The sequence below is a fragment of the Plectropomus leopardus genome, chromosome 17 (genome assembly GCF_026936395.1).
Source record: "Plectropomus leopardus strain MGB_pleo_1.0 chromosome 17, ASM2693639v1, whole genome shotgun sequence".
NCBI lineage: Eukaryota > Metazoa > Chordata > Actinopteri > Perciformes > Serranidae > Plectropomus > Plectropomus leopardus.
This window is the reverse complement of record NC_142192.1, coordinates 15006735-15033727: the sequence shown is the minus strand read 5'-3', so window position 1 is coordinate 15033727 and position 26993 is coordinate 15006735. Positions and strand designations below refer to the sequence as shown.

The window sequence follows — 26993 nt, the reverse complement described above, 5'->3', positions numbered from 1 at the left end:
CACAAAGTTCAAATCCTGGGAAGGGAAAGGGAGGGATGACTCGCTGCTGGAAGGGGGAAGCATAGAGGTCACGAGGGAGTGATCCTACATCTCTATTGTTAACTATTTGTGTTGCATGCCAGAACAATTTCAAATCACTGGAGTGCCACAAAAGACAGGGTCAACAACACAGGTCTTACAAATGTCCAGTCTGGAGTGTTTTTCCCCTGGGACACTCGGACAGACTGTACTGCTCTGTCCAACTCAAATGGTTGTGTTAAAAATGGGTTTACTTTCGATACAATACATAATATTCAATTCTCTAAATTCAATTTACTATACATTTGGACTGGGACTCACGAGGTTATTGAAGATACAATATTATCAAGACATTTTATCAATCACGTTTGAGAAATATGACAACAAATACTATGAGACAACCAGCAGAGATTTTGTTAAAGCATTTCTATTCCTTTAAAATATTAAAGTGGCAGTTCATCCCAATCCAACTATAGGGATGTGCGATAGGATTTTTTGCCAATATCTGATATGCCGATATTTAACAACTTATTTGGCGGACAGCTGATAACCGATAGTCAATAGTCAATACCATTAGATATATCAACTTTTTTTCCAACCTGGTTTTCATATTTTTAACATCATATTATGCATACTCTTATCGTGATGGCCCATCAACAGATGGAGACATGCAATACAATGCCTTTTAGAATATGTAATATTCATTCATTGTGCAAAATAAGAAAAAGCATGTTGGCCGATTCCAATGTCAATTTTAAAGCTGATCTTTACTGACCAATACCGATGATGTACCAATATTACACTACACCGACCTCTTGTTTATGATTAGATGCAGACTTTCTCCTGCACAGTGATATGGTTGGTGGGTGTAGTTCCACACATAGTAAAAAGTTCCTGCATGAAACTGCCCACAACAAGTTCTGTAGATTATCTTGAGTAACCAGGTGAGGATTTCTAGAAAGAGACACTGCTGTTGAGTTTTAGTCATGTCGTTGGTTTTTGGTGCTTTAAGCACCACAAGTCTAGTGCTGTCCATTTCCATTACAAGGTGTCCCACACATTCAATTATGTGTCGTGGCCCTCCACAATTAAAACATCTGCAGCTATGCATTGATTTTATATTTTTGAAGCTGGACCCTTCATTAGGACCACTACTGAAATACATATACAATTTGGTTACACACTGCACCACACTTTGGGGGTGCAGAGCGTACTCTGGGCACAGACGGAGTAGCAAAACCCCAGACAAAGTTTAAGTGAAACTTAACTGTTAATTGCCCTGGGTCAAAAAGTTTTCTTTCATTTGTTCTGCAACATCTGCTCCTACATTGATCCAATGATCTGATCGGCTGTGACCAGATCAACAGATCAGTTATCCACCCTGCAACTCAAACTTCTCAAACCACCACTGAGGGAAAAAAGAACTAATGATGAGTTCCGCCTGTGCTACATTCACAGATCCGCTAAAACATCCGAAAATAGAGAGGGGGGACACAATTTAAAAAAGACACACAGACAAGATTTTTAAAAAACAGGAAATGACCCCAAAAGCAGGACTCTAATTTATGATAGATAAAATCCATGCATTCAGTCACTGCATGAAATGTGATTGTGCCTGAGTATACAAATTGTCTACAAATTCCGATTTATAGAGCAGAAATAAAACGCTTGCACCAAAGTACAGTCTTTCACTCACATAACAGTCATAAACTTGCAAAAGAGTGAACTACCAAAAAACAATAAACAGATTGGCCTCAGAATCACTTCACCATTATATACTGTGATGTTGGTCATTTGTCCCACTACTTAAGATACAGTGACAAACACTGAATTTGAAGGAGTTGGGATCTCCACAGGTCAACTAATCCGGAAAATCAGCAGGTGCTTAAGAGGCCCCTACTGATGTTACATTCAAGACAAAGATTGTTCATTTGTTCCAGAAAAGAAATATTCTTCAGGCAATTAAAAACCCTTTAATCAGTTGATTTCAAATACCAGCCAGTTCTGCAGGATGGAAATATAAGATGATAACGTGTTACTGGTAGGACATAATAGAGGCTGTTCTCATACACTGTTGTTCATTTTCCTCAAAATAATGGAACAAAATTAGTGCATATCCCATGTAATCATGAGTCAGTAATTTGTGTATACACATATTAGGGAACGCTGTGATCACATAACCAATGCGCCGATGAGGGTAAAGAAGGAAGTCATTAGGAGGCTGGTTGGGATGGCGGATGGGTGACAAACACAGGACTTTCCCCTGAGATTTTCCCAGAGACACCCATGTTTGTATGAACTGCGAGTGAACTTCAAGTCATATCAAAGTAAGTTGTCAACGTGTTTCTTTTCTTAAACGTAACCGCAGTAACTTATCTTGCCAAATTCTAAAGATGGTCAACATAATGGCATGAAAAAAAAGCTACAAATTATAGCCAACAGTATTGTTCTGCCTACAATGGCTTTACAGTGTGTGGGGGATCCCAGTCTGCAACCACGGGAGGCTGCACAGGGAGCCTCTTCCTAGAAACGTGAGGAAATGTCTTTTGGCTCCCTGTCCTCATTAATGGCAGAAGTTGACCTTACACACACACACCCACACACACACACACACACACAGCCTTGAGTGGCCTGGTGGTTTGTACATGTGGGAGACTGGAAGCCTGATTTATTTCTTAGTATGGGAAGCTGTTTGTCTCATCTATTAATGAGCACCACAGTAACACACACAGCAACATCCACAACAGTCTGTGTGGCCCTACGCCCTCCCCACCCATAACAGAAAATTGGTAGTGGAAACATTGGCATTTTGAACATCCGACCTTGGACAGTCACTAAAGGATTTCCTAAAACCCCATTTGTGTACCGTCTATAAACACACATTAACCTACAGTGAATTCTTTTAATAAACCAAGCTGCCTCAAGTTCCCTTTCCTGCACTGCCAACATATTGTTCTGCATTTCCTTTTCACATTTTCATCCTTCCCATTATTCCCAGTGCTAGTTTATTTTCAACCTCCTTGCATCCTTTGGAAGGTTTAGTCACACAACAAGCTTCCCCACATTTACCGCAAAATCTTTGCTGCCTGTCTTAAATTAGGCACTTGAGATTATTTTTTGCAGTGTCTGTCTCCAATGGCTGTCTAATAATTTATATCTGAAATGAGTCAGATGGATTACTAATCCTTGCTTTGATATTTAAAAAAAAAAATTTTTTTACAACTACTATTTGCAGCTGCTGATACTTAGCTCTTAAAAAATAAATGCTTTGCATGTGAGAAATCACTAGGGCTGACTTTAAGTGGTTGGAGGGAAGAGAAGATTTCTGAAAGAGGAGTAAGACTGCCATTGTTGAATAAAGAATTTGAATAAGTCTAAATGGGTTTTGGAGGTGGCTTATGATGGCTAATGTCCATTACCTAATGTATATTTAAACTGTTTTCTAAACCTACCATTGTTGAAGCAAAGAGCAAATAGCCGATTACTTAACCCTTTGCACAAATCACAAGCATTTATTACTAAATAATGGATATATCAGAGAAAAAAACTAATTAAATACTTCTATATCTTTAAGACCTTTGAGACAAAGTTACAGTGAACAGCCATTCAAATTGTTTCGCATCTCCACAACAGAATATTTTAGGGTTTTGTCAAGCAATTCCATGGAAAATTGACATTATTTAATATCAAAGTAAGTTCTCACTTTCCTCTTTTCTCATATAACACAACCTGTTTTCCTTGAATGTTTATGAATCTGCCGACCTCAATGGCCAGACAAAAAATGCCATTTCTCAAATATTTAACTCAAGAACATTGACATCTAGATAAGTACAGATAGAAATTGAGAACCACTCCCAAATTGTCCAATCCATCTGAATCATATGCCTTTGAGCTTACCAATTCCTTTTAACAACGCCAGGATGTTGACAGTTGCGCATTAATAAAAACATCAAACTCATTCTTCAAAATGATCATTTTAACTAAAGATGGAAACATCATCAATATGTTGTTTCTTCGAAACATGGGCCTTAATTCCAGGACTGTATCTGACACTCTACGTCCAAGTGCTACTGCTTTCCAGCCAGGCAGCATATCCGTTACCAGGGTAAATATCTTATAAAAATGTTAGGCCTGAGCAGGCAAGGTTAGCACATTTTTCACAAGTTCCAGTTGAAAACCAGTTCCAAATTAAACAACGGTGAAGTTAAACAGTGGAGCGTTTGCACCTGAGCCATATGCATACCGTTTTTCCAAGTGTCTCTACACTGTGTTCATACTTAAAGATAATAAAACAGTGGTGTTAATGCTGAAAATCTGTTTAGGCTTACATTTTTTTTCCCCCACACAGATAATTAATTAGGATTTGATAAGGGTATCTAAAAAATCTGTCCCATAAGCAGAATCTATTATGGCATTGATTTCAATAAAATCTTACCAATTCCCATTCCAACTGATTAGGGAGATGTAACGTATGATTCAGTGTCATACATGTGCTTGATACAAACAAACATTGTTTCTGCTCTGGTTAAACTACACTGGCTTCAAAGGCATCTAATGGCCCCTCTCTGCTGCCCAGCCACCATCAGTGTTTATCTGGTTCCTTCAAATACAAACCTATTAGCAAAACTTCTGACATCTGAACCTTTCACATACTAAATATGCGTACTGGACTGCCTTACAAAAGTAAAGAGGTGGTTTCATAATAAGCTGACTAACTGTGAGTGCAAGGAAGTCTACAGGATGATCACCCACTAAAAACTTTCCTCTGAAACTAGCTAATAATATTACTGCAGTGTTTCCTCTACACTCATTTAGGAGTGGCGGCCCGCCGCTCCTTCAAATGTCGTTTTTTTTTTTTTAATTGCAAATACACCACCGCCGCATCACAGCACAGTCCTGCACTGCGTTGGGTGTCGCGAGTGCTGAGGCAGATAACTATCTTGCTCCGTATCTACTCTTTGGGGTAGATACCACCCCCCAACAGAACTAACTGGTGCCGACATTAATTAGCTACTCGCATCCAGGCATCAGGTCGGAGAGTCAGAGGAGTGTCGGCTTGAAAATAGCGTGCAACTTACCGGAGAAAAGGTAGACTTATTAGCTTAAGAAAACTTATAATAGATTTTATTAGTTAAATAAACATTCGCAAAATATTGATGGCCAGCTAAGGTTATGTAGCTTAAGTTAATTGGGCCCGGTGCCAACTCAACTCAGTGTCGCTAACGTGAGTAAACTAATTGATAGCATTAAGCGATATACACGCCATGATGTAACTGCTGACTGCATTTTCAGATGAGCTTGTTCAAATATTTTTCAAAGAAGAGAAAGACACCTGATGAGGATGGCGCTAGTCAGGTATCATTAGCCTTTTTACTGACTCAAATTATGATGGTTAGGTAAAAAATTATGTTCACACTTGTAATCAAATGTGACGTGAGTGTAAATTATCTAACGTTAATGTTTTATGTAATCGTATAAGACAAGTAACAGACAGGGAGGAGCAGTGGAACAAAGTGAAGGAGAGCAGAGTACAGGAGGGGGAGTGCCGAGTGAAGGAGCAGGAGAGCAAAATGGTGGTGCAGGAGAGAGAGATGAGAGTAGAGGAGAAAAACATAAAGGGAAACACAGGCTATCAGGCTGGGACCCTAAATGGGTTGAAAAAAATAAATACAAAAATAAATAAAAATGATTGTTTCTATTTGTAGGTGAAGACTGACTTGAGAAACAGGCTGCAGGGGGATCACCTTGCAGCATGTATGCTGCTGAGCATCAACGGGCCTCTTGGGGAATTTCCGTACAACAGAGCCTTAGAGCTGTTCTACAAAAAACCAAGAAAAATCCATTGTTCTGAGCCTGGGTGCAAACTTTGCCACTGATTACAGCCCCATCAAGAAATTATTATTTATTGTTTTTATTATTTTATTGTTGAATTTTTGTTATTATTTTTTATTTTTACATTCAGCCTTTAAAAAGCGTCATTTGTTTACGCTGCCACGGCTCCCCGGAGAGCCTGCCCCCGCTGCTGAAACAAATCCTAGAGGAAACACTGTACTGTCTTGCAAACATCAGTCTTTTGGAACCTGTGCTTGCAACAGAGAGGATATTTCTATCGAAAAAATAGCTGTTAAATGTATTGTATTATTTATCTATATCTGTGCCAGCTGAACCCTGTCTTCATTTATGATGTTAACATTTCAAATAGACCTTTTTAATCGCAGACAATTTGTTTTTTCTTCCTTTACAGTTCATGGCTATAACTAGGCTTTTTTCACCTGCTAGTAGGATTTGGGGTTCAGAGGTTATTTAAAATAAATACAAAATATAACAATCTAAAATTGAACTCGAACCCAAAATGAAAAATACAAATCCCTCTGCAGTGCTTGATTTAAAACTAAACTAAAAAACAATGCCTTCCCCCTTTTGCACCATCCCTTCTCTCATAGATAATGAACAATCCCTAAATGTAACCACAGAGGGAGGCGCTTGCATTAACAGGTGGGAAACACTATTCAATGGGGGAACACATTTCAACACAACACTGGAATATCTCACTGGGACACTTAATGAAACTGAGCCATTGTTAATGTTATCATTTTCACCTGGGCTTTTCCTACTGTGACAATTAATAATGTCTGCTATGAAACAGATCCATTCCTTAAATATAAAACATAATGTGTACACCCATACTTGTCACAATGATTCTTGCCACACAGCAGATTTTAAGAACCTGAAGTGAAAAATGTAACCATGCATCTTTAGGTAATAGTGCAAGAGCAGAGATGCTGCAGCCGTTTGCAATAACAGGGTTGACATTAATCAAGTGGGATGTGGGAGTGTAGGCTGAAAAGACACAGGCTATTATTAAAACCAGTGTCACCTCAGCGTACCTGGCTCTGTGCCTTACCATTCTTCCTATGACCTAAGGGGCAAAACATGTAAGCTTGTACAATCATTTGAGGTTGCAAACAGATATATTAGCATCTATTTTAACACTAAAAGCAACGTCACAACAGTGTTGCACTTCAGATGTACTGATTTTGTTTCTTGGTGGTGAAGCTTTGATGCAGAGCAGCTTCTTTAAGAAGCAACACCGTGCAGCTGTTAGTGAACAACAAGCTAGCATCCTGACCTCTCACCCACTTTTATCACACTGCTCTCCACTCTTTCTTACCGTCACATTAGACTCAATAACACTGCTGCTTACTAGCAACAAACACGTGTATTAAAATATCTATCTGTCACCGACGAGACTAAGCAAAGTCCAGCTTTACATTGTTTACACTGTAACGTCAGAGATTGCTACAGAGTTAGCATTCTTGTTACCTTTCTGAGGGAGTCCTTTAATGCAAAGTGCTCTTGCGTGTAGATTAAATGGTCACTCGCGATCTCTGGGGCAGTGGACGGTGTGGGTTTAGATGACACATATTCTGACAACGACCTGACACCGACAAATGACGTGAATTTGTAGAAATTACGGCTGTTAACTAACAGGTTTAGTCGGAGGGCTCCTTTGTGCAGCGCCATGACAGTTGTTTACGTGCGCATGCGCATAACGTGACTGTAAGCCACTTAGAGCACTTTGGGATAAAACATTAACCATGAACAATGTTGTGTTTGACTTAACGTCTGGTACTGTCATTTGGGGAAATACCACCATTAAACAAAGAAAATGAGTAACCCAGTAGTTTTTTTTTAAAGACATCACAGTTTCTATTTAAGCAGTAATTCCCAAAACAGGGGTCAGGACTATTAAGGCAGGGGTGATCAATTCATTTCAGTTGTTTAATTTTTAGGCCACATACAGCCTTTTTCAGTAGTTTGAGATGTCTTGAGCTCAAATATTTAATGTATTGTCAGGAATTATGGAGCAACGTTTCTACAGCACCTCAATTTTAAGATTTGAAGTCATTCCAAGATAGAAAAGTTGGACTTTTGTTATGTTATATTTCTACATTTTTACAAAAAAATGCTTGATTTTTGTGTCTTTATCAGAGATATCCTCAACTGAAATGTAACTTTCAATGTCAGGAATTAGCCTATCTATTACATTTTTATTTCCAGCAACCCCAAAAATTAAACAATTAATACATTTACCTCATAATTTTGGTGATATTTACTTTTCAATTTGTCTTACATAAAATCAGTCGGCCTCTGGTAGGCTATTAATTTCACACTTTGCAGGCCGTATGTTTGACACCCCTGATTCAAGGAATCACAATTAATCTGAAGGGTTGCAGAATGAGGAAGAACAAGGAGGAAAATTCCTCTTAGACATAGTTTTTTTTTTTCTTATCTATTTTCTAATGCAATACTGGATAGTTTGACCTCTTCAAGCCTCCAAAAGTAAAGGAAATCACTGGACGAATCACCATTAAATCAAACTATCCACCAGGGGTAAATCATTCTTTGGCGACACATGCAATCTGTGACAAAGGGTCACACATGCTTGGGAAAGACACAACAAAAGGGTCAGAAAAGCTAAAACTTCCTGTCTTTTAAGTTTGATCTTCACCATGATATTGCAAAAAAAAAAAAAGTTAATGATGTTATAAGGATTTATGAGAAAAATTCAGCAAGTCTAATTATGCGCAAACTGAGTTATGAAGATTTATCTGTTTCTGTACTCTGTCTGAAACCTTCCCATAATGAATGATGGAGACAGGCTGAGTTATAAACAAGCACATTTAATGACAGTTGTTTCTGTTTATGAAACAACACATGGGCCCCGTTTGCTCAGACTACACCACATGACAGAGAAGCATTACATAATCCTTACCAAATACAACTCTTATTTATTGCATCTTTTGAAAGAATATAAGGCTACAAATCTGGCCAGATGATGGGGAATCGTTTACATGAAAACTTGAAGTTTTATATATTTTTTTCTTTATTAAGTCCCTCTAGTCTTCTCAGTCTGCAAATCCATTTTATGATGGGAGGGAGAATGTCCTTGGGTGCTAATCTGAGATATGAAAAGCTCCTCAGGTAAAGTCTAGCAGATGACACAGCCACCTTTCTCCTTGAAGGGGTTCTTCTCCTCTGAAATGCCTTTGACGAGGGTGTCCTCCTCCACTCCAGCCTGAATATAGTCCTTGATTTCCTCGCAGCATTTAGATGTCTAAAGTGGACAGACAAAGGTGTTGACAGTCATTCAGAAATGCATTTCAGTATTAATGCTGTTCCTGGTGGAATTAACGCCACTTTTCATACTAATTAAATGTAAACAGGTTGAAAATAAACATCTTTTGCTTGTCAAGGATTAAAGTCTGAACGCTTAAATTAATTTATTCTTATCTTTGAAAGAAATAAAGACACTGACACCAAAGTGCAAATAAAAACAACTTACCAACCACCTCTCAAGTTTAACTTCAATTTTGAGTTGGTTTACTTCCATTAAAGCCTTGTCCTTGTCTGTCAGATCGTCTACGTTGATGACTGGCATTTTCTGTCAAAAAAGAGGGGAATATCCTGCTTTTTTGGTTGTTTTTTTGCAAAATCTTGCCACAATATGACAAATAAAAAGTCTCAGGATTCACACAATCTACAAAAGTCAATTAAAAGAATAGAAGTGTACTCACTGATGCTTAAAGGGAGCAGTCCTTCACCCCTGAAATCCTGATGAAGAATCCCTCTCCTCTCCTTCAATCTTGGTTATAAAGTAATCTGTATAAACATCTTAATCCGCTAATCTGATTAAAACAAGGCCCCCATGATGCGGCCAGTATCTGAAGTATACTATCAAATAGGATGGTGAATCACACAGGTGTCTGTTTGGGCTCTTTTGCATTACATGTAAAACAATGACCTATAGCGATTTACTGCATATTGCAGATTAAATTTGAAATTATGCTGTTTTGAGTAATTTTTTTCTGATATTCAGAGATAGTTTAAGGGGTGGTGCTTCATGTATCAGGTCACTTTCATAAGACGGCTAATCTGTATTTAGCCTCCACCTGTCAAGGTGGAAACACATCATTGTCCTAAACATGATTGCACGACAGTTTCCCAGTAACATTCTGGAACAAACCAGAACTGTGTGAAAGTGTGAAACTGAAAAGCCACATTTATTTTTTAGTTTTTATACAATGCTCCTTTCAAGTTTGAGGAATGGGGAACCTTGAGCATTTAATGCAAGTCATTACTGGTTCCTTGAAAGAAAGTTGGAGTTGGCTGCAATTATTGAACAAAAAAAAGATAAAATACACCACAAGGTTTGTAAATGTAGGTGACGGTGCTTTGAGACCTTGCGTGAAAGTGTGTGTGTGTGTGTGTGTGTGTGTCTGATCCAGTCAGACCGGTGTGTGATGGGAACTTGGCAGGACTAATCAGACCAGTAAAAGTGTGTTGTTTCACAAGAGTGTCTTAGCGACAACAAAATACTTGCTCTGTGGAAAGATAACAAAAATGCTGGGGAAGTTACTAGACCTCTGTAGCCGCCTTCATCATCATCATCGCCATCTACCCCAGTGAAGGCAGTAGGAACTGGACTCTCTCCCTTGTTATTTCAGTCAGGTTGAATAAACCTTTAGTCACTACATTAACAGTCTTCTACGTAACTTATTGCAACGTTAAAACGAGTTTCTCTGATGTCACAAATGAATCCATCACCACTCTCATCTAGTTGCGTCGTAGTATGAAATGAGTCATGCCATCCCCGCCCCTAAAGTCCCCCCGGGAAACACTTCACTCAACTATAAAGTCGGATGTGGCTGGGATGGTCGGCAAAACGGAAAAAGACTCGAGTTGGAGCAAAGAAAGTTTCACAATGGAGATTTGCATATTAGCGCTGTTTACGCTCTTTTCTTCGTTTTACAACGTTTTGGCGCTGGCACCAAAAGGTAACCTAACAGTGTGTCTTTTCATTGTTTCTTCAGCTTTTCATCCAATTCTTCAAAGACTTGGTTTGGCGATCATATGACCACCTGCGTTCGCGCACTACAGAGTTTGGCGACTTTAACGCGCAGCATTTTGGAAAGCTTAATTATTCCTGCCGTCTTTTTCTACGGAGGTTTCGTATTTAACTGATAATGTTTTTGTTGCTTTTAGGCGCGTGTCTCCTTCAAGTGGACGAGGGACCTTGCAGAGGAGAAATCGAGCGCTACCACTACAATACTATCACCCAAAAGTGCGAGATTTTCTACTATGGAGGGTGCCAAGGGAATGCCAATAACTTCAAGAGCTATCAGGAGTGCCATAAAACATGTTTCAGAATACCAAGTAAGTTCTCATTGTGATGAGCATTCACTTAAGAGGATGCTGACCTTGCCCAGCGTTAACAGTTATTCTATGTGCAAATTCTGAGGCCCTATGCATAAGCATTTTCTGTGTGTCCCCCACCCTTCCTCTCTTGATCCACGTCTCTCTCATTTTTTAATTTGTTTTTCATTATTATTATTATTATTTAACAAAGTCAGTTTTCTTTTCTTTCTTTTTGGTAAAAAACAGTGTATGTTAGTGCTCTAGAGGCATCAGCAGTCACTCTCTTGGCTCCAACTGCATTTTGAAATGAATCCTAGTGCAGGGGCAGATTCATACATTTTGTCCCTTTAAGGGGTGAGAGGGGCCTCAGAGAGTTTCCACTGTTTCTTTTCACACCAAGTTCAGTATTTCAACTGATTTATTCCACCGATTCTAGTTTAGTTATGGCACAAATTACTTAGAAAAATTATAAATTCTAATATATAACTCTAAACAAAACCAAACTTTTATTTCCAGGATTTTCAAGGGGCCCCTTCTCGTTGGGCCCCTGGGAAATCAGTACCACTTTTGAGTACCACTTTTGATTCTACATTTGTTGAAGTTATTTTTTTTTGTGTGTGTGTGTGTGTGCAAAAAGTGTACAAACACTTATGGAGGCCACTTGATCTATCTCCAACTTCAATTCTTGTCTTTCTCCTCTCCTCAGAGATTCCCCAAATCTGCAGGTTTCCCAAAGAGGAGGGGCCCTGCCGAGCCCTCTTTCACCGCTACTTCTTCAACATGACCACCATGCAGTGTGAGCCCTTCTATTATGGTGGCTGCCAGGGAAATTCAAATCGCTTCCAAGACCTCACTACATGCAAGGAGTACTGCAATCCAAGAAAAAGTACGTGCAAACTTATTTAATTTGATGTTCTGTCTCTGAGTGAACCTAAAGTTTTTGAGGGATATTGTTGAGAAATAAGGAACAAATGAACTACAATGTAGTGCTAATACTTTGACTTTACAAATTCAGCATATGTGAAAACAATGCTTTGTTTATGACAATACACTACCGATAAAGATATTTCAGTTATAAGGAAAGGAAGAGACTGAAAAAATGGAGAAAATATTGTACAGTTCTCATCCTCAAAGACGATGACCTAATAGTGTGTTTTATTGTACAGATATTCCTGTGCTCTGCCTGGACCCTGTGGACAAAGGGAGGTGTTCAGCCTCCATTCCTCGCTATTACTACAACAAAGCCACCAAGATGTGCGAGGAGTTCATCTACTCAGGCTGTGGAGGAAGCAGCAACAACTTTGTCTCGAGGCAGAGCTGCATGGACGTGTGTGCTAAAGGTCTGTGAGTGGGGCATGCATGTGGTAGACATGTCACTGTCATGGGAGAATTTGCAGGCTTAATTCAGTAATAAGCATTTGGATCAGAGTCACTTGATGATTTGAGTTTAGAGAAAGTCATAATTCTAAGATGATTTCATGCAACGAAAATCTGACTCTTGAAAGTCACACTTGTATATTAAAGGCATTTGAATCATAGGCTATAATACTAATCATTTGCTAAACACATTTTTCATTCCAGGAGGAAAAAAACTCACAAGCCAAGGAAAAGGCCGTCGCATGAGACGGAATAGAAATAATCGCATCAGTTTCTTGCAGGCGTAGACATCTGACGCTCAGGGACTCACTTGGACAAGCCCTTATCGGAAACTAACACTCAGTAAACTGACTTATTCCAAAAATGACGACCAGCTCCACCTTTCTGTTGCTGGAAGAGCTTTAGTGGCACATACACACATTTCCACTGTATTACTATGTAATGCTTTATGAGCAAAATCAACTGTGATTTCACTGTATGCTGTTGAAGTTTGTTACTACTGCACTAATGTGTTTTGATACTGTATATGTATTTTTTTGTATTAGTAAAACCTTATTTTTGTGAAGTTTTATATATGCCTGTTTTACAAGCACATTTTTTGTTAAAAATAAACAGTATTTTATGAAGTATTGTGCATTTTTTGTGCTGCTGTTGGGGGTGGGTCCTCTGCCAATATATTTTAAGTGTTTCACACTTAATCTTCCTGCATTATAGTGAATTTTAAGCACTAATTTGTGCGTTTTCTTTTTGATCCTAGGACATTATCTGTTTTACATAAATACACAGCCTAAATACAAAAATTCAAAATAACACATAAGTACAAAAAAAAACAAATGATCAATTTCTGATTAAATGTCTTAAAGTTCGTCAAAATAAAAGTCCTAGTCCTTTCATTTTTTTAATTGGGAAAGACACATACAAAACACACATACAAAAAACCTTCAAGAGGGCTTATTAGGTTTGCTAAAGCAAACAACACTGCAGCCAAAAAACCCTTCCTTTACTTCTTCACAGTCACTTTCTCTTTATCTGGAGGCCTCCTTCATTCCTTACTAATGCTGCTGTCTTCCCTCCTTATCTGGTAATTCTTTGCGAGGCACTCAAGCCTATCTTGGTCGCTTCAGCATAGCCTTGAATAAGGGAGGAAAGTAATCACAGTGCAGCAAACACGACCGTGGCAGGTTCATTAGAATGTTTCTGCATGTTTGGTGGAGAGGAAACTGCAGGTTTACAAAATGTGAGCTTCTAAAACTGTTTGCAGCGATTACAAAGCAATCACAGTGACATATGCATAATTGTAAGTACAAATGGGAATGCATGCATGCACAAAACATGGTAATCTAATGTATGCATACATAGTTTCTCCCAAGCTCAGTCACTTTGTAATACTAGTCTTCTCAGATACTATCATCCACAGGAGAAACTAAATTGCTTATAACCCCATAAAAAAGATGCTATTAATGTAAAGTATTCTGCAGCTGGAGAATATCCTTGCTGCCCTAAATCTCTGCTTTGTTCCATCTTCTGGAATAGCTGAAGCGCTGCGTGATTTTTCAGACAATAAATATTTATAAAAGATATCAAAGGAAACTGCTCACCCATCCGGCTTGGCTATAAATAGCAGTAAAGGTAATACATCTGGCCAGGCCTTTTGCTATTAAGAACCGAAGCTAAATCATCCACTCGATAGCGATATGAGAGAGGATGTCATCCTAACAGTCTCAACTCAGCTTCTCAAAAGCCACATAGTATTGATATCATCACTGGTGGTTGTGAGGTTAAGCTCCTTGAGGTAAACTTTTCTCCCTGCCTGAATGTTAGAATCTATAAAAATAAAAGTAAAAGCATATTTAAAATGCAGAAAGCAAAAGATGCATGTTAAATCCGATCAAACAGAAGTCAGTGGTAGAGCATGAAACTTTAGCATGATGCAGAATGTGATTGCTACTTAGACTGGTGATTATGGAAACAATCTTTAGTTTTGAGTTCAATTACACCTTGCAGCAACATATTCTTATGGTTTATTTTAATTACCAAGAGACATGACAAATGTTTGAGATGCTACAAATGGACACAGCTGGTTAACTTTTAATTATAACAAAGCTCAGCCTCGGAGCATTAATGGGTGGCAATATAATACTGACTGCAAAAGATCTGGTTCAGTTCAGAGGGCTTGAGATGAATTGATCCTGCTCTGGTTATTTCATTAGCTACAGTGCATTAGGCAGGGTAATTTTGTCTCGCATTCTCAATGGTGATTAATGGACGTTTACATTGAGGTATGCTTCTCATTTCAAATGAGATTAATTCCATGTAGGATGTTTTGACCATTTATCAGACAGTAGTATTGCTTTGCTTTTGTGATTTGAAAAGTTATCACAGTAAAATACTGATTATAAAGTATGTGGAAGAAGTCCTCATTACTTGAGTAAAAGTAACAATACCATAGTCTAAAAACATTCTGTAAAGAGTAAAACTCCTGCATTTGAAATTCTATATCGGTAAAGTATAACAGTATTAACATCAAAATGTAATTAAACTTTTAAAAGTAAAAATATATAAAAGTTAAAAGTAAAAGAACTGATATCACACTTTGAAAGTACTCTATTAGCCTACAGGTAAAAACACTCTTACACCACAAAAAACATAACTTAATTTCTTTCAAAATAAATTAGAAAATAAATGTTTAAATAAATGTTTAAATAAATGTGCAAAAATAGCTGTCAATAAAAACATCTGTTAATGAAGTGATTGACTGACCTATTTCAGCTGTACTTGTAAAAAAAAGTAGTTTTATCTATATAACAAAACGTAAAATTTTATAAACTTTTTTATTTTTTTAATGCAAACATCTTAATTTGTAAAGTAACTAGTAACTTAAACTTCCAGATAGAGTCAAGGCAAAAAGTGCCATCAAAAGGAATAGACTAAAGTAAAGCACAAGAACCTCAATTTTATTCTTATATATATATATATATATATATATATATATATATATATATATATATATATATATATATATATATATATATATATATATATATATATATATATATATAAGCTACAGTACTTGAGTAAATGTTCTTTTTTGCTTTCCACCACTGATGGTCGTTGAGTTTTTGAATTTATTGTTAAATACGAAAAACAAAAAATAATCATAAACAATGTGTGCTAATTAAACATTTAACATGATACCAAACAAACATACACTGCTTTCACAGTGAGATGCTTCATCAAGCTGTAGGTGTAGATTGAGGGGAGTATCTTAGACGCCCCCTTGTGGCAGATGACATTGCTAACAACAATCAAAAAATAATACTTTAACAGGTACAAGAACATATAAGTATTCTCTATTTAGTTGTAAAAACAAAACAACAACAAAAATGTTATATAATTGCAGATCTAGTGGTAAATTAGCTAATTTTTCTGGATGCTTTCATTAAACTAGAAAACTGCAGGTGCAACAGATTTTGCAGCCACCTGTAGTCACTATATGTTTCAGAATACCGGAGCAACCCACGCCGTGCAGCTGAGGTGTTGACTCAGCGGAATTTATTCTACTACAGTCTGTTTCTGTGGGTGGATTCTGGTTTGCTGAATTGAATACTACCTTCAGAGAGTGCTCTCATAGATTTGGCAGCATGGAAATATAAAACCAAGGATCCAGCTACATGGTTTACAAGTTCCCACTCTCTTTTTTTGGCAGAGAACCAACTCATCTTGTGTCTCTTATCTCAGATGACTGATATTGGAAGATGGTCAAGTAGCATTTAAATACTTTAAAGACAGTTCCTTACATCCAAGTAAAGATATTGTTTTCACTTTGAACAAATCAATCTTGTCCAATGTGCCGCTGTCCTCAACGCCAGAAACAGGAAATCCATTAAAACAAGTTGTGATTTTATCAGCAAACCAAACAGCCCTGTCTATAGAATGATTTGTAGGCTAACTTTGTTATTGCTCATGAAAACTCCCAGGCATTTATAAAAGGATGGGAGCACACAGGTTCATGAATTCACAATAGCTGTGACCGCATTCATGCATACACATACACACACACACACGCATACACACACACACACACACACACACACACACACACACAAACACACAAAACCTCATAAACCCTTTAAGCTAATTGAAGTGAACACAAACACACACTTTCATTCACACAGACTTGACCTCCATGCTAAATTTCAGCCTTATAGGGCGAAAACTGTGGCTGTCAAAAACTTGTGGACTAGCCATGAAGAGCAACCTACAGAGCTGCTGGTCACAGTACTTGTAAAAAGTTTGTAGTACTTCACAAGAAAAAAAGGACATATGATGAAAACTGCAATGATAAAACTACAGCAGTTTTGTCCAGCAGAAATAGGGTTTTTTTTCTGCTTTTCTATCCCATGTCTCCTTGTGCCAAGCATGTAGAAGAACTATGGTGGCAAATACAAACACATGAATGGCCCAGTCTAGAGCCAGGGTTTCCATGGTCATGAAAGACCTGGAAAAGTCATGACATTTCACAATCACACTTCTTTGGCTTGGAAAAGTCATGGAATTGGTAAAAATCTTTAAAAGTTTTAGAAAGTCAGAATTTTGTTGCATGCAAAAAATGTTACAGTAAATTTCTGTGGATAACCTTCAAATTGATGTAAAATAACAGCAGATTTTTTTCTGAGGCTGTCAACGCAACATGGTTTTAATTTGCGTCAGCGTGTGACAACGTTTTGTTTACCATCACAAACGTTTCTTCATTTTCTCCCCATGTAACACCTCTCCCTTCACGTATGTCTGTAAGCTGGAATTATATTTGAAGTTTGAATCTCATATATTTTATGAAGGCAAGGCTCATTCTAAGGTAACAATAACACAACTATTCCTATTTTGAAGTGATAATAAATTAATGAAAACATAGCTATGATTATTATATTCTTTTTTGCCAATAGATGCCCCTAAATCCTACACACTGGAACTTTAATTACCTCTTGACCTGTTGGATTTATCCTGCAGCACTTAAACTGCTGCGTTAAATAACATCAAGTGTGTTAGAAGGCCAAATTTGCTGACAGATCTCTGGCCAAAGGAGTGACATACTGCATGTAAATTTAAGTGAACTTTTATTTTAAGATTCATTTCTTGTCTGCCAGAGTTAGGTCTTTTTAAATTGTAGACCAAACATGTCACGCCCCGACATGGCATCAGAGTTTCCCCGACATCCATCACCCTCTGTCGGGTCAAATGGAACATCTCAGCTCCCCCCTCCCACACCTTCCCCTTACACACCTAAGATTGATGTGTCTGGTGATGTGAATCTGGGCTGTTCTTCACTGTCCGTCTGGTGGCCAAACATATGTAGCTGTTTTATAATTAAACACGTCAAGCCACTCTATACTCCTGCCTCTATGATTTTCGGAAAACCTTAACAGATGATCAACTGATTCCCAGAGAAATGCCAAGAGACAGAGAAGAATTTATTAGTGTGTGTGCGTGTAGGGGTTTACTAATAGTCATTACCATTCCGCTTCTAACCCTAATGTAATTTCACCCTGCCTTGGCTGCAGTAGTGGTGCAGTGATTGATTTTTGAGGTAAATACTAATTTCAGCTTTTTGGTAACAGAGGGGTTTTCACATATTTTGTGAGAGTCAGGGATTCTGTTGAAAAAAAAAATGACCACAGGTCTTTACTATAACAATCACACTGTGCTTTTGTTTTTTGGCAGTACCACGTATTTCGCAGAAGATGACTCATAGCTGTAAATAAATCTACTGCTTTAACTCTCACACAAATGTGCCAGAATCCATTTTTTTTCATCAAGGTTGGGAAGATTAAAAGTGATTTGAGCAGAACAAACAAATACAGATGCCTATTTTTACCTAAGCCAGATGATGATTTCTTTTCCCTTCCAGCACAGTTGAAAAGCACTGAAATGAAATAAATAAAAAAGAAAGATTTCCATCGGTGCTAGAGCCTCTTCTTCTTCTTCTATATGCTTCAATTACCAGCTTCCTAGAGGTTCAAGACTTTATATCAAACTCCTTTCAGAAGTTCTCTGCTGGCTTGGTATCATGACACCTTGGCACAATTGAATTTGTGGCCTAATAATGGGTTTATAAAATATATCACATTTAGGAAAGCTGACCCACGAGAGGGTTGAAACGGAGAGCATTCCCTGAATAAGCAGGCTGCACTAAAACTGAAAAAAAATCTGTCTGTTCTGTAACCTGCTGAAAACTGAAATGTTTTTAACTGATGAAGGATATGAGCAGATACTTACTGTATTTATGTAATGCACAGGTTGGAGAATATTATCAACCGACTCATCACACTGCTCAGCCAGTAACTAGAGTATTTTCCATAGTTACAGTGTTGCAAGTAGGAATATTACCTTCTTTGAGAGGTGTCACATCGAGATCCATACAAAAACCTCCAAACAAAACCTAAAATATAACCCACACACTACTTGGCAATAAAGTATCACTTTACAACCCAGTCCGTTTTATACCTGCGCTTCTTGGATGCGGCAGAAACAAGCTAAACACAACACGGACATACAATATTGTCACCTTATAACCTTGAAATGGGGAACTTGTTAGCAAACGGTTGCTCAGTTTCCACCGGCAGGTGCAGAGCAACTTTATCATTCAATTGGAGTTGTGTTTCAGGCCATCTGTTAAATTTAATTACAATATTCACACCTTTCTTAGTTCTGTTTTTCTCACCATCAGCTCCTAGGGGAAATATTTGTCTTTTTAGTGGCTACGCACTCCATGAAGGTCACTAGATAGTTGCTAACTTTGTCGTGTGCTGTTTGGTGCTGTGCAGGAAGCCAGTGGTGCACCCAGAAATTTTTCATTGGGGTGGCCAGAGGGGGGCACTGAAAATATTGGGGTTGCACATGAAAACAAGAAGAAGTAACTAAATTTCAGGAACTTGATTATGCTGTTGTAGTATATTGGCTATTTGAAAACTATGTCAATTTATGAGAGTCAGGGAACTGAGATACTTTTTATTTTCGATTTTAATTTAATTGTATTTCTTTTACAGTCAATGTTACAGAACTATCTGATGTACTGGTATGGTTTAAGCTCCACAGCAGTCCTGTTTTAATGTGCTATACATCTGTATGTATTAAGGCTGCAACTAACTAATATAAACTAATATCTTTGTTATCAACTCATTTGCTGAATACATCAAACAAATTCTGAAAAAAAGAAAAATGTTCATACCATTTTTTCAGAGTTCAAAGTAACATCTTTTGTTTGTTTTATTCAACCAACAGTCCATGACCCAAAGACTTAGTTAATCCAAAAAAATTAAAAAAGGTAACAAATCTCTTCAAGTGAAGGAGGTAAAAATACTCACACTTTAATTACTTATTTGGCTTAAATCACTATAAACAAATGCTTATGTGTTTTGGTGATAAGCCTTCATCAGCATTTACCCTCATCAGTTATTATCAAAAATGACAAAGAAAAACAGCAAATTGTTACATTTAACAAGCTGAAATCTGCAAATGTTCAACGTGTTCTGCTTGAAAAATTACTGAAACAATTAATTTGTTATCAAAATGGTCTGCAATTAATTTTCATTCAACTGACTAATCGATAAACTGTCTAATTGTTGCAGTTCTACTATATACATGTTTTAGGCATACACTGAAAAAAGTAAGTTGTTCTTTACCTTAAAATGACAAACAGCAGTTGAGTCTAGGTGGCTGTGGTCCCTCCTGGCCGCCCCTTGGCAACACAACTGCAAGGAACATACAATAGATTAACAAGAGTTAGTTTTTTTCTGAAACAGCAGCCTTTTGTGGCTGGAAATGGCATAAAAGTAGCAAAAGTGAAGTTGACAGTAGTCTTGTGATAAATTATGAAATAAAATTAGAGTATAAAAAGTATTGATTACAGCAGCTTTCATTTTCAAAGACATTTACCTCGAGATAGAAATGATAAATGTGGCTATAGATTCAGATTCAGATTCATAATTTATCGTAAGGAGGAAATATAAGGAGGAAATTTGTTTTGACAGTCTGTACAGATAAAAACTCAGAACAGTAAAACATACAGTAAGTACAAAGACAAGAACACCACGGCAAACATAAAACAATCAATTGAACAGCTCAATACTTTCTGAAGCTGAGCAGCAGAGAGGGACTAAAGTGATTATGTCATGTAGAGACAAATCATGGTGCTGCTCCATAGAAACTGACGACGACATCAACCATGCTGATTTCACTGGGACATATAGCCACATTTCCTGAGTCGCAGCAGGAACCCTTAAAATCTAACAATTATGAAATAAATGTCACAGACAAACACTCAGTGAAGCCGCAGAGACAGTCAAAAATCGAAAAGCACCGCCATGATGACATCACTCATCATTCATTGTTCAATAAAGTTACCCATTAGAGAGTCTGTTTGTACAAAATCAATGGACATACACAGCATTTGTAGTTTTACAATAGATGTTGTTTCTAATTGGGTTTTCAGTGATCGCTGCTGAAAAGATACGAAAAACCTGCATCAAACATGATCTCTCCTTTATTGAGCTTAATTAGCAGGAGTACAGCGCATCATCTTTAACCTTCAGCTTTAACAATCATTCCAGCCTCATTTGTTGTTCCTCAGTTCTCCAACATAAAAAACAAATCAGCTCCCTTCATGCCAGAATGTGATGCAGTGACGTCCTATTAAATTCAGACTGTGCACAGATACTGGCACCAAACTCATGGCCTTTTCTCCGGCATCATTATCCCCGAGATTCACATCACACCGTGTTCTGCAAAACAGGCGTCCCTCCAGCTCAATTTTCCTCATTTATTTCCCCACCTTCCATCAGCACCACAACTGACCATAATGAGGGGATTCAGCAAAGAGGATCTGCTTTTTCATGGAAGTGTCCACTAACTGCAATACAATCTGCAGCACGACTTCAAATGTGACCACTCCAATAAGGTGTTGCATGTTCCGAATGAGTGTTATCCAGGTGTGGATAGGTAAAAAAAAAGAGGGGGAAGTCCTCTGTAGTTGTAAAAACAGCCAAATCTGTCACTGACAAACAAAAATAAGTTGCCTAGAAATCAGTGCTACTCAAAATCCCATTCTTCATTACACATCATGATTTACAGTTAATCTTATTAACTTACGTGTGCAGACGTGCATTTCAAATGTGGCTGACAAGGGCAGTGTTGTTTTCACCTTCTCAAGATGATTAACATTTCCCAGTAGATTGTGTTTGTCCACTCCTCCACCTCCCGGGTGAATGCTCTGTCTTCTCTGCAGGTTTGAAGGCAGCTCTGCTTGTTTGCAGATCTCCTGGCTTTAGAGATGACAGCCTCATCAGGGTTTACACACTTATAATGTGTTATAAGTATGCAGCAACATGTCCACCGCTAACTTGTCTGCATGTGTTTGTGTGCATGTGCGTGAGATGGGGGCATATGAGTGTTAAATTTAGGATGCTGGGAACTGCAGACAAACAGCTGATTGGGTTGTAATTAAGTGCAGAGAGAGGGTTGTAAAACAACAATTAGGAACACTTCCTGTTTTTTAAGTACTCCAAAAGGTGTTGGTTCCCAAAGATGTCCTCTGTTTTAACATAAACTCATTCAGCAGTTCATACCTCACAACATCGTTGTGGGTTTTCATGTTATGTATTTAATGTTTAGCTACCCAAATAGCGTAAAGTCACGTAGGTTAGGTTGAGGAAAGTAAAGTTATGTAAATTAGATTTAGGAAAATAAACATGGCTGGGCATCATATTTTATGTACTTAATGTAATGTTACGTACTTAATAATATTTATTATTATTAATTAATAATAATTGGTTATGTACTCAACATGAAGTAACACAGATAAAGTTTTGCAAAGTAAAGTAATCTTGGTTAGGTTTTGTAAAGTGGTTGGGCGTCATCACATTACTGACATAATGTACTTACTTAATGTAAAATTACATACTTAATGTAAAGTTACATAGCTTAGGTTTAAGATAGTTAAGTTATGTAGCTTAGGTTTGGGAAAAGAAACATGGTTGGATATTGTCACAGTACTAACTTAACTTTATCTAACGTAAAGTCACGTAGGCTACATTTGGGAAAAGAAACATGGTTGGGACTGTCTCCTTTTGCTGACTTTTGGTTTCCATGCTACTAAAATATAAAAAAAATAAATAAATTTGTACTAATTGGGCTTCCATTTGGATGTTTCATTGTGCGGAGATCCACACTAGAAGGTGCCACACACCCCTTTTCCACCAACATGAAACAGGTTCCTAATTTTGAACCGAACATTTCAACCAAAATTAAATTGGTTCGGAACCTAGTTGTAACCAAAAAATAGCAGGTTTTACTTAACCTAAAGTGTAAACTGTGAAGCCGATAGTGGGCATGTCATGTTTACAGTTTATAAAAAGAGGGTGGAGAAGGTAACAATGGAGAAGTCAATTTAAAAATTGTGTGGGGAAAAAGGGGCTTTCAATGAACTCATTAACAGTTGGTCTTAGTTGTGTTTTTTGGTTGTTGTTGTTGTTTTTATAATTATATCTGGGATAACAGAACTAAAGTTTGCAGGTGATACATGCACTCTGCCATCTTGCTACTGCTGGTTACCTCTACTGATGATACCTCCATTGATGACACATCCTTGATTACAATGATTCTGATCAAAACTGGTAGAAATGTGGACTGGTTTGTTAGAAAAAAAAGATCCAAAAATTGCAAACAGATCCAGTTCAAGAACCTGAGATAATTTGGTGCAAAAGGAGTAACGGGTACTTAAATGCACTAACAACAAAAACAGACAAAGAGGCTCAGCCAGCAGCATACAGAGAGGTACCATGACTTCATTCTCTGCTGAGGACTCCAATACTCAAGACATTTACACAGCAAATAGTGGTTTGCTGCAGCTTTAATCAATGTCACATACAGCTCCTTTAAAGGTGCTGTGTGGAATATTGTTTTAAACAAACAAATCATGTTTACATTCAGTGTTACTCACCGAAATGCATCATGTGTATCCCAGAGGTTTGACAAAAGCATTCAGTGCATGTCCTTTCTCATGGAACATTTACTAAAACTGTTTTTTTTTTAAACATGGATGTAAACATAGCCAGCTTTGTTTACATCCATGTTCACTGGCTTGCAGTCTTCTTCTTCCCTGCCTTGGTTGGCATTACTGCATATTTTGGCATATTACTGCCACCTGGTGATTAGTAGAACATTAAGACCACTGGTTTAGCACAAACATGATTTTGTGACTTCATAACTGGAAGCTAATCATGGGTCAATTTGCAACTTAAACAGGTGGGATGTGGAGAACATTTTTTTTTTTGTTGAGTGAGAGACATTTATTTCCAGCTATTAAAGTTCTAAGACGGCAAATATTCATTTTTATTATATTATTATAATGTAACTTTTTGGGGGGAGAAAAAGTATCAGACACAAGTTATAATTAAAGCATAGTGTTTTATATCAAATATAAAGCCTTGCTTGGGTCTTAAGGTTATCAGCAAAGAGACAGCAAGAAACTGACACAATTTAGTGTTTATTACCTGATGATGCGACTGTTTGACTATAAGGTGTGAGGGAGGGTTTAACCCTTTGAAACCTGGATGGGAATCACTTTTCTTGCGCTGCTTTCAGACACCTTTCACAAGTATTCCAGCCTCTGAAGACTGAACACATTGGTGTGATTTCATTCAAAAACATGGGAAAAACAGCAATTAGCAACTTTGCAAGAAATGTCCTGCAAATTGCAAGAAATTGGTAGATTCAGAAAATTGTTATTTATAATTAAAATAGATATTTTAAATGATTTTAAAGAATCATTATCATTTCAAGCATCGTATTCTTTTTTCCTTTGCCATTTTTGGTGTGTGTGTTTGCTTTGAAACTAATTTTCAGGTAATTTTCCTATTTTCTTGCTAATTTTGGGGTTATTTTCTTCTAAAGCTCGTCATTGCATTCTTCTTTTGTTGCTGAAAGAAATCAGGCCAATTTGTCCAGGTTTTAAGGGATTCACAAACCTGTACTGATTAGACAATCAGTCTGATAAAGAAGCAATTTATTATGTGATTTGGAACAAATCCTGTAACCATTAGTTTATATTAGTGACAACAAAACATTTGTATTAATAGGTCACTTGAATATAGGCGATGACAGCAGATAAGAAAATATCAACAAAGTCATTCAAAAGTCAAACTGAGCTGCGTTACATTATTTTAATGTCTCTTTATGGTACTAGTTTTAATACTGGGGTCCACATCAGTGTCCAAACCGGGCGCACTCACGCTGTGGAGAGGCTGCCTCCCCTCGCCGTGTGTGTCTGTAACACACGCACAGAGATAAGGCGAGGAGGAGCTCCGGCACCTCACGCTCGTCCGCGTAAACGGGAGGCAGTTAGACGCACTTGGATTACCGGGCAGTCAACTGTCACCGCTCATAACGGCTCCAGACCGGCGCCCTGCCCAGCGCTCCTCTACCGCGCGCACCGCCGGTCATTAATTCATCTCATAAAAACGGCAGACACCTGGGCAAAGCCGCGGCAGCAGTTGCATTCGATAGATTTTTTTATTAGGGTTTTTATCTCCGTGGATGAAAAAAAAAAGTTTTAACTGACACTGCGTTAAATAGGAGCGCAGAAGCTGCGAGTCCACGGAAGGACAAACCGGGCTCCTCTGAACCTCCTCAGCATCTGTTTCTCTCACTGGGGCTGCTGTTTGTAAAATTTGTTCAAGTAAGGTAAGTCACTGACTGCGTATTTCATCTTAACTTCTTTAAGAAACTGCTTAAAATTAAGAGGATCACATTTTCAGCGTGTCTGTCAGTCAGCTTTAATCCCAATTTGCCTAATTTTGAGTCACATTTTGAAGACTGATGAAGGAGAATCCTCTTCTCTTTGCCGTGACTGTTGACGCAATGTGAATTGGATTTCCATTTTCCCGTGTCTATGCTGTAAAGAGATTATTATTATGTAGCCTGTAGAAGAGATGTTTAATCTAAACAGCTGCTTAGCTCAAGATTATTTTAAGCAAGGGAGAAAATGCAGAATGTGACTCATACTCATGTGCTGTACAGTTGTCTACGATGCTTATTTATATGGCTTCAAAAAAAAAAAAAAAAAAAAACTCACCTAAAGGCTCAAAATAGACCCCTGTAGATTTTTCAACTGAAATGGGTGCATGCATTATGTACACAGCAAATCTTATTTTGTGCTTTTTGGCTTTTCCTTGAGGAATTCTGGGAAATGCAGTGATCCACAGGGTGTTTAAAATACATTAATGCTCAGGAATCCCCTGAACTTATGCAGAATACTTGTTGGCGAATCAGTGCAAAATTATAGAGATTTTCATGGAAATGCACACATAAAGCAGCTTCTTCTACTCCTGTTTGCAACCAAAGAGATGGGAAGGGGTGTGCTACAGATGAAACCTTTACGTCACACACACACACACACACACACTCACTCACAACCTACACACATCTGATTGCGTTGTGTCCACAAAGGCTCCTGGGTCTCTTCAAAGAAATTAACTGAACAAAAATGGAGAAGCATCTGTTACGTTCCCAGCAATAAACAGGATTTTACAAGCTAATGAGCACACACAGACACACACACACGCAAATCATGCCGTACACAGCGCACAAAGGTATACACAGGTTAAAGGTCAATGCATGCAACCTTTCTGCACTCGCTGTATTCATCGTACTGCCGCACTTAAAGGACACGGCGTGTGCGTAGAAGCTGAGCTGCTTTTTGCTTTGCTCGCAGAAGGAACTGTTGACTTTGCACGAGTTATATATTTTTGTGAGCCAAATCCACCCCAGGACTTCTTCTCTCTTCTCCTCTCCGTGAGAATTTTTGACACCGCTTTAAACCACCACTCATGCATTCGCCCTCATATTGATTATATTAGGAAATTTGTGGAGAAGGAAAATAAGCATTCCTTCATGGAGCCACCGGCCCGCAAGCCGGAAACGAAATAAGCCAAAATCATCGCCGAATGCTGCGAGCCCTCAGTTCAATCTCCAGTAGTGGCAGAAACAGAGCAGAAAGCCGAAGTGCCTGCCTTGGAGATGTCTGCGGCTAAATTGGGATTCTTCTTTTCAGAGATTCCTCAGTGTTTACGTAACCGTGTTTAGAGTAATGGCATGTGTCATCTGGGTGGTTTAATAGAGGCAATGGTGAGTGAAGCTGATATGATTGCGAGGAACGAGAGCTTCTCAGCACTTACTGATATACTGTGCAATACAGACAAGAATAGCAACCGACACACAGTGAGGCTGTCAAAGAAAGAGAGGGATAGAAACAGCCCAGAATGAGAAAGACAGCGATGAAGAGATACGTGCCGACTGGCGGGCCGTGATACATACACAGCCCTGCAGTGAATTTGGGCTGGGTTTGC

The 26993-nt window shown here is 38.1% G+C and overlaps 4 protein-coding genes across 4 annotated transcripts in view; 2 read left to right on the top strand and 2 right to left on the bottom strand.

Annotated features, from left to right (window-relative positions):
• LOC121957830 (zgc:85777) overlaps positions 1-7580 on the bottom strand; it is a 39262-nt gene extending 31682 nt beyond the window's left edge. Inside the window, exon 1 of the mRNA XM_042506617.2 lies at positions 7342-7580. Within this exon, the coding sequence (XP_042362551.1) occupies positions 7342-7542 (201 nt within the window). The 5' untranslated portion in view covers positions 7543-7580. The remainder of the gene's footprint in view (positions 1-7341) is intronic.
• Positions 7581-8682: 1102 nt separating this feature from the next.
• Positions 8683-9656, bottom strand: gngt1 (guanine nucleotide binding protein (G protein), gamma transducing activity polypeptide 1). The gene is made up of 3 exons (XM_042505965.2): positions 9597-9656; positions 9365-9463; positions 8683-9136 (listed from the first exon to the last, which is right to left on the bottom strand). Exons 2-3 carry the CDS (start codon positions 9458-9460, stop codon positions 9011-9013), a joined length of 222 nt encoding a protein of 73 aa, XP_042361899.1. The 5' UTR covers positions 9461-9463; positions 9597-9656; the 3' UTR covers positions 8683-9010.
• A 1040-nt stretch (positions 9657-10696) lies between these two features.
• Positions 10697-13220, top strand: tfpi2 (tissue factor pathway inhibitor 2). The gene is made up of 5 exons (XM_042506578.2): positions 10697-10856; positions 11065-11235; positions 11924-12103; positions 12384-12557; positions 12799-13220. Exons 1-5 carry the CDS (start codon positions 10733-10735, stop codon positions 12879-12881), a joined length of 732 nt encoding a protein of 243 aa, XP_042362512.2. The 5' UTR covers positions 10697-10732; the 3' UTR covers positions 12882-13220.
• Positions 13221-24834: 11614 nt separating this feature from the next.
• calcr (calcitonin receptor) overlaps positions 24835-26993 on the top strand; it is a 67161-nt gene continuing 65002 nt past the window's right edge. Inside the window, exon 1 of the mRNA XM_042506749.2 lies at positions 24835-25329. The gene's annotated coding sequence lies outside the window, so the exon portion shown is untranslated. The remainder of the gene's footprint in view (positions 25330-26993) is intronic.

Excerpts from the sequence above, each read along its gene's own strand:
- tfpi2 (XM_042506578.2), top strand. The coding sequence starts at position 10,733 with ATGGTCGGCAAAACGGAAAAAGACTCGAGTTGGAGCAAAGAAAGTTTC. Across the intron at positions 11,236-11,923 it reads AACATGTTTCAGAATACCAA|AGATTCCCCAAATCTGCAGG; the intron begins GTAAGTTCTCAT and ends TCCTCTCCTCAG. Across the intron at positions 12,104-12,383 it reads GTACTGCAATCCAAGAAAAA|ATATTCCTGTGCTCTGCCTG; the intron begins GTACGTGCAAAC and ends TTTATTGTACAG.
- gngt1 (XM_042505965.2), bottom strand. The coding sequence starts at position 9,460 with ATGCCAGTCATCAACGTAGACGATCTGACAGACAAGGACAAGGCTTTA. Across the intron at positions 9,137-9,364 it reads TTAAACTTGAGAGGTGGTTG|ACATCTAAATGCTGCGAGGA; the intron begins GTAAGTTGTTTT and ends TGTCCACTTTAG.